Source organism: Cynocephalus volans, chromosome 1 (assembly GCF_027409185.1).
Source record: "Cynocephalus volans isolate mCynVol1 chromosome 1, mCynVol1.pri, whole genome shotgun sequence".
Classification (NCBI taxonomy): domain Eukaryota; kingdom Metazoa; phylum Chordata; class Mammalia; order Dermoptera; family Cynocephalidae; genus Cynocephalus; species Cynocephalus volans.
Window position 1 is genome coordinate 84,460,860 of NC_084460.1, and position 7,932 is coordinate 84,468,791.

Consider the following 7,932-nt stretch of genomic DNA (forward strand, 5'->3'; position numbering starts at 1 on the left):
CAGTGGAGAGAAAGAGATGAAATACGGCGAGTTATTCTCTGTTCAGCCAATTCTGGGTACATGCTCTTGACCTGGAGTAGGAAGCCAGAATGGAACTAGCCAGAGGCAGCTGCCCCTCTGGTCCCCCTCTGGGCTCAGGGTGGGGATAATCAGGAAAGGCTGGTTGTAAGAGGGGCGTGAGGTGTCGGGTCTCCCTTCCTCCTGCTAGAAGAGCTGGGAATGGGTTGGGGCTGGGCCCGGCCACCTGTGCCCGGCCATCTGTGCCCGATGCCCCAGTGGTACCAGCACCCTTCCAGCTATCTTATTTCATTTACAAGTACTTAATATTTGTCTCTAGCCAGCCCTATGCTAGTGCAATGGAGGAGATAAAGAGACACGATGCCTTGTGCCCTGTGGAAGCTTACTGTCTAATCTGGGACAGGCAGACACACGTGCAGAGCAGAACTAAAGTTGGCTGCTCGAGAGCTAGGACAAAGCAGCCTATGGTCAAGTACCAAGACGGGTGTAGAGGACAGGTAGGTTCAGATGTGAGACTGCCGAGGCTGCAGAGATCAGCGAGACAAGAGGAGGGAGCAGGAGCTGCCACTTCCTGGGGACCGGCACATGTCAGGCGTGTGGGGAGTACTTGCATGAGCTCACGGCCACCCTGGAAGCTGGGCGTGGGAGGCTGAATACTAGCCCCCCAAAGACGTCCACATCCTCATCCCTGGAATATGTGAATATCTTACCTTACATGGCAAAAGGGATTTTGCCAATGTGGTTAAGTTAAAGATCTTGAGATGGGGAGATTATCCTGGATTATCCTGGTGGGTCCGATGTCATCACAAGTGTCCTTATGAGAAGGAAATGGCAGTGTCATAATCAAAATATGCTACACTGCTGGCTTTGGAGATGGAGAGTGCAGCCATGAGGCAAGGAGGGCAGGAGGCCTCTGGAAGCTGGAAAAGGCAAAGAAATGGGCTCCCCCCTGGAACCTCCAGGAGGAGCAGAGCCCAGCTGACGCCTTCATTTTAGTCTCATCATTTCGGACTTCTGACCTCCAGAACTGTAAGTGGATAAATTTGTGTTGTTTTTAACCCACTGTTTGTGGTAATTTATTACAGCAACGATAGGCCGCAATACAGATATAGAACAACTCATGATCCTCAATGTCACGTTCGGTGTGGCCATGTGCCCTTGGGATGATCATGGTTCACATACATCTTGCACTCAGCTATGGTACAAGACTCCCTCCCACAACTTGACTTTATTGGCTAGAGACATCCTAAACAACCATAACAAGTAACTCAGAGTGGAGACTTGTAATGGCTACTATCCCCAAACCCTGCAGGATTAGCTCTGTAAGACTCTCGTCAACTGAAGAACGAACGCAAAGGCAAATAAACGCTGCATTAGTGTGAATACACCCCCGGGGGGATTCGCTGCCTGATGGCAATTGAGATCAAGGGTCAGGCTGGATTTGAGCGAGCGTGTGTGCGTGTATATATAACATTCTGTGCCTCATTGATATCAATCATTTGGGGGCTGATTATTTGCATTCAGGCTCCAGCAGAACCACCTAGGTCCTTAAAAGAGTCTGCAGCCAAGGCAGGCTCCTTGTGGTTAATAATCATGACCCACCGGGGTCTTTATTTGGGTCACTACTAATGCTCTGTGATTACACGCATCCTTGGCTGTGACTCCACATGAGGAAAGTCAAGTGGAAAACATTGTGGGCTGGTAAAAAAAAAAAAAAAATGTTTGTGGTTTAAAAACAATTTATTACAAGATGGTAAAAAAAACATTCTGACTTGCTAGCTCATCCGGGTTCAGTTAGCTTGGGTGATTGGGGCAAAGTACGAAGGAGGCCCAAGCCAAGTTTTACCCCCCAGACCTGGTGGCCTTTCCCACCCCATGCTGGACCCAACTCTGCAATCAGAGCCTGCAGAGCAGGTGAGTGCTGTGATGGTGGCAGGACGGAGATCGTGGGTGTGCCTGTGTGCTCTAGCGCCAGCAGGGCCTGGGAAAGAGGGTGCGTGCCTCTCTTTCTGTGCTTTCAGGATGGTTCTGTTTCACCGCCAGGGCAGTGTGAGCAGAGCTGTGTTCATTTCTCAAATACCACCCCGCCCCCCTTCACGATGGCTATAAAAGCACTTAGGAACTTTCCCTACGTAAAAAAATAAAGATCATTTCACTTACTTTCTCCCTTCGTATCCATTGCAGCCTTTTAAATTCTCTAATTTCTGTTTCTGTGACCTACTTAAGTATTGCTCTCCTATTCTTCTCAACAACCACCTCAGAATTGACGTTAATGGAGAGAAGACTTCAAGAAGAGCAGTAATTAAATGAATTATATTGTATTAAAGTGCTGTATAGAGTGAAAAGTGATAAAGGAATAAAGCTTTTCTTTGTAGAGGAGGTATCCCTCTCACTGGCTTTGGCCCAGGGACAGGCTCTGTTCCTGCCGTCGGACCCACGACAGCCTGAACCCTGGAAGTGCCCAGGCTCCTGCCTAGTGGCCTGCACCAGGGGTGGCCTGATGCTACCAAAAGTCAGCTGATTTGCTCCCACATTTGCTTATACCAGCTGTACTTATTACTTAATTACATAATTAAATGTTATATAAACATATATCATCTTACATGATTCTTAAAACCACTTGGCATTGTTGGCAGAACATAAATTCTTTCCTTTCCAAATGGGGAAATAGCCAGAGAAGACTTATATGAAGAGGGGTACAAAGATGTCATGTCCACAAAATACAAGTTAAATTCTTTCTTCAGAAAGAATTGATAACGTCAAGTCCCTAAAACTCTTGCTTTTAAATTGGGTTTGGATAAGTCAAGATCGGGCAAGAAAAAGAAAAAAAAAAAGTCCAAGTAGAGGATTATGCACTGTATTCTTTGCAACGGCTCACTCCACTGTAAGCAAACCAAAACAGAAACAGCAAATGATCCCCTATGAGTGTGTTTTCTTGCTAAAAGACTGTAAGGACCTTCCAGTTAAATGGCCTTGGCCCTCTATCAAAAGATAGGTGATAAATTTACATTTATAGATTCTAATTTAAATTGAAACAACTAAGGTATGGGCATAACCTCCCTTCCTCCCCCTCACACAAACACTGTGGTCAACTGTTTCAACTATGTTTTCAGCTATGGTCCTGGCCTGGTCAGGGAGCATTCCCCTTAAGTGAGTAATCCCAAACAACAGCTGATTCCCAAATGAGTGGACTTTCTCACGAAGTGTGTGCACACTAGATTTCAGCCAGTCTCTCCAAACGTCAGGAAAGGGCTGGCTTCTCACCGACTGCTCCAGGCAGGGACCAGTGGTCCCAGAACTTGCTGAGTGGCAAGAGGAGATTTGGCTCAGCAGAAAGGGCAGCCTCAAGTAGTCTGATCTTTGTGGGGTTGATCCAGGATACCCTGGGTAGCATAAGACCTCTCAACACCATCCAAAATCTCCCACCACTCCAACTGTGGGTCCTGAGGCTGTGCCATGTGATATCAGAAAAGTAGAACCCTCGCTGGTCATGGAAGGGTAGTGTAAGGCCAGGAAAGAGATGGCATCAAGAGGGGCAGTGAGGGAACACAAGCCATACTCTGTAATCTCTCCCTAAAACTAGAAAACACACAGAACAGAATGCTCCCCACACTCCACTCCAGCTAGCACTTTCTTTACTCGCACTTTCTAACCACAGCCATTACTGCATGGCACCACTAGAGGGCAACAGTGTTTCAAAATGAGGGGTTCTTGCAGAGCCTAGAAATCACAGAAATCAAGGAATTTCAGCGCTGGAAGAGCTCTTAAAAATCATTGGTCCACTGGCTTTCAGAACTTTTTTAGCTACAACCACAACAAGAATTGAATTCCTTAGTTCATACATATATATTCAAAATGCATTTTGAGACAGTACTTATCCTTGCTTTTGCAATGCACTCTAATAGTTTGTGTTCCAAACTACTTCATTAAAAGATAATGAGACAAATGGACTCTACTAAATTGATTTCATTACCCATTAGTGGGAACTTAATTTGCAGGAACCCTAATTTAGTCCCAGCCTCTCTTCTTACAAAGGAGGGTGCTGACCCCTAGAATGGGGAGGGATCCCCAACAGCTACACTTCTCTCGCCCACCCTGGGTCGGTCCTGGGTGAGTGATAGACATGGTGCAGCAATTGAGTGCTCACTCTGACAATGCAGTGATTGGATAAAGAATGCAAACCCAAGTTTGGGGATCTGCCAGTTTTTACTTCTGGCCAGTGCTGTGACTGCTCTTATAACTGAAGCAGAAATTCCTTAAGTCACTACTCTGAAAGCTCCGTGCTGGCCATATCTGAGCTGCTCTCTCAGGTAGCCGAGAGCTTCAAAACTGAATGAATCTCTGAGGCCTCCCAACTGACCCTACCCCAAATCTGAATTAGGACTACAATTTCTAGCCCAGTGCCTGGCACACAATAAGTGCTCACGAAATAGCTAATGGATGAATGGACTGCCCCTTAGATGGTATAATGGTAACACATTTTTATATTTTACAATTGGTGCATATATCGTCTTACATGATTCTTAAAACCACCTGGCATTGTGGGCAGAACATAAATTCTTTTCTTTCCAAATGGGGAAATAGTCAGAGAAGACTTATATGACCTTCTGTAGGTTGTGTGGCTCACTAGAGGCAAAGCAGGGGCTGGTGGTGAGACTCCCTACAACACCCCACCATTTATGGTTCCCCCACATTCCATAAAGGCAGCCCAGGACAGATCCCCAGCAGGAACCAGCGCTCCCAGCCACCCCACTCCCTCTTGCCTCTGCCACCCCCAAGGACCCTAGAATGTTGTTGTCACAAGTTTAAGACACACTCTGCACCAGGCTGACTCGATCACCCTTGGAGGTGGGCCTTCCTTTAGTGGTGATGTTTGGAGGAGGCAGAGGAATAGAGAAAAACAGTTTCACTGAATTCCTGGGAGAAAATTCATGGTCCACAAAGATTCTTGGCTCTGAAAAAGACACTGAGATCTTTTCCTTGGCTCCCCGATTTTAAAACATTTATAACCAAAATATTTATTATAAATGTTTTAAAATCAGGGAGGAAATGCAAAGGTAAACCAGATGACAATAGGAAGTTATCGTTTCTGGGTCAATGCTCTGAGTTCTTCTACTTATTAACTCTTCTTCCCTCTTATGCATACCTGCCTCTAATTTATTGATTGATTGATTGATTGATTGATTGATTTCTTTTTTTTTGCTAAAAGGGAGGATCTTTTTTAAATTTAGGAACATTATACTATCACAGATGCTAAACAGTAATGGAGCTCTTTGTGAAGGAGAAAGGGAAATGTTACCTAACTCAGGTTACTGATTATTTTGTGAAAGATGCCAAGTATATTTTTTTCAAGGGGGTGACTAAATGCATGAAAATGCAAAGTATTTTATTATTCCTTTTTTTTTTTTTATGGTCTTGGAAGGAAGAAAAAAATTCCTGGAGATTGAAAACTGGTGTACTTTAGAAATTTGAGCTTGGTTTTCTGTAGGGAATCCTCTCCATGATAACCAGGGAGCAATCCTTCAGGGACCCCCTTTTTAGGCTCTGGGAGGTGGCTACTCTCCTACTTTGATAGAAAGTAGCTATCAAGCTCTGTTCCCTCATTTGTCTGTTGAACTAGTAAAACTGAACTTTTTTGTCCCTGAGACAGCAAGGATTTTTAAAACAGGTGACAAGAATAGGTTGGCTTTTTCTAGGAACAATTTAATTTAATCATTCAATCAGTTTAGCCACACTAGTTAAAGGAATAAGTCTTTGAAAAACCAAGGCTGAGCTTCCAAAAGGCCTTTCGCACTCGTGTCTGATACCAGGCAGGCCTAGGACAATCTTAAATGAAAATCCTACTATTACTACTCTTTAAAACTCCACCTTTTTATATTCTGTACTCAGTTCTAGATTCTTTGAGGCTATATGTTTGCAGGCTTTGTGGAATATTTGGGGGTTGCTTGAAGGAGCAATGTTGCTATTGGGACTGACTTAGTGTAGTTCTGTAAAAGCAATGTAGCTTCACACACACACAAAAATACCTATAGCTAGTGCCTTGGAATCAGTAACCAAAGAACGGGTTGTAAAGTTCTCATTCATTCAGTCCACATAAAAAATTGAGTCCCATTCTCTCATTCCCATAAAGTAAAGCAGACGCCAGCATTATAAGGCCAATCTATTCCTGCCCAGGCCTAAGTGTAAATTCCAACCACATTATCCTAAAGCCCTTGCATGGTGGCCTGCAATTAACAAGACACAGTTGTCGGCGGTCCTGTGTGGGAACTAGCTTAGATTTTGGAAATACCACCCAAGACTTCTACTGGGGGGCCGACCCTGTGGCTCACTCGGGAGAGTGCGGTGCTGGGAGCGCCGAGGCCGCGGGTTCGGATCCTATATAGGGATGGCCGGTGCGCTCACTGGCTGAGCGCGGTGCGGGCGACACCACACCAAGGGTTGCGATCCCCTTACCTGTCATAAAAAAAAAAAAAAAAAAAAAGACTTCTACTGGGGCCACTGGTGGGTCGGGCCTGTAGTGAGCATCCCGCGTAGCAACCAACTCTGGGTACCCGCAGACAAGATTAAGAGTCGCCCTTTGAGCCTGTTCCTTAATTTCCCCATGCATCTCTCTCCCGGGTATGGGAGCTGTCAATATCGCCGGGCCGTGAAAATCTAGGGCCTCGTAAATGCCGGAAAGAGGAGCCCGCGTTCTGCAGACTGCGCACCAATGGGCCCGTTCCACGCTCGGGACACTCGGTGGCGCCGCGGCGGCTGCCCCATCCCCCGGCGTCCCGGCGCACTGCAGCCTCCCGGGCGGATGCGCCGCTGGGCGGGCGCGCAGGTGTCGCCGCCCGCGTGTCCCCGGCACTCACCCGCGCGCGGCCTCCCTGCACGGCGGCCAGCACTCGCAGGGCGCTGGGCGAGGCGGCGCGGAAGTTGAAGAAGTGCAGCGCCGCGCGCGCCGCCTGCTGCAGCAGCCCGTGCGGGGGACCCGTGGGCGCCGCCGCCGCCCCCTGCAGGGCGAGCAGGAGCAGCAGCGCGAGCGGCCAGGCGGCGGGGCACGGGCCCCCGGGCCGGGGCGCGGGCGGCGGTGGCCGGCGGGGCTGCATGGACGCGGGCGGGCTGGCGCGGCGCTCGCTCGACGGGCCAGGCTTGGAGCGGGCGGTGCTGGCCCCGCGGAGATAAGGCGGCGGCGGGCTCCTCCCCCCGCCCCCGGGGTCCCCGCTCGGCCGCGCCCTCTTCGCGCTCCCCGCGGCCCCGGCTCAGTGCCGGGACGCGACGGCGCCTCCGCGGCCCGAGGCCGGGGGTGTCTGGCCCGGGCCACGCGGGGAGCGGCAGGGACACCTTCCCCGAGGGAGTGCAGGCCGCCCGGCGCCACCCCGCGCCCCTAGCGCCGCCCGGGACCGGACTTGTCCCTGCGGTCGCTGCGGTTCCGCAGCCCTCGGGCTTTAGAGCGAACCCGCTTCGGGTCTCCAAGGCTTAGGGCCGCGACCTCAGGCAGGGGCACGGGGCACGGTGGAGAAGGGGGGGGCCGCGGCGGGCGTCGATGGGGACACTGGGGCACAGCAGAGGAAGTGGGGGAGGGCTCCGGGGGAGGGGGCCGTTGAGCAGGGACGAGCGGGCGTGGACTTAGGGACACGCAGGTCATGACAACCCTGATGCGAGGCGGGGTGGAAGGCGGGTTCCAGCGGGCTGAGGCGTGGATGGTCCTTAGCGAAGGGAGGCGGCGAGTGTTGACAGCTCTTTTTAGACACGTGGCAGTGACGGTACAAGATCGCCATTGCTTTAAAACCACAGACAAGAGAAAGCCCAGGAACACCAGGGATCGGAAGGGAGAACCGGTACCGCCAGGCGCTCCGGGCATCCGTGTCTCCACCCTTCACTCTGTCCAGGGGTCCACTCCTGCCCAACCCCCGCGGACCCCACGAATCA

At 50.0% G+C, this 7,932-nt stretch overlaps 1 protein-coding gene across 1 annotated transcript in view; it reads right to left on the reverse strand.

The window, feature by feature from the left end:
* Positions 1-7,109, reverse strand: part of RARRES1 (retinoic acid receptor responder 1) — a 36,135-nt gene extending 29,026 nt beyond the window's left edge. Inside the window, exon 1 of the mRNA XM_063102532.1 lies at positions 6,873-7,109. Within this exon, the coding sequence (XP_062958602.1) occupies positions 6,873-7,109 (237 nt within the window). The remainder of the gene's footprint in view (positions 1-6,872) is intronic.
* Between the last annotated feature and the right edge of the window lie 823 nt (positions 7,110-7,932).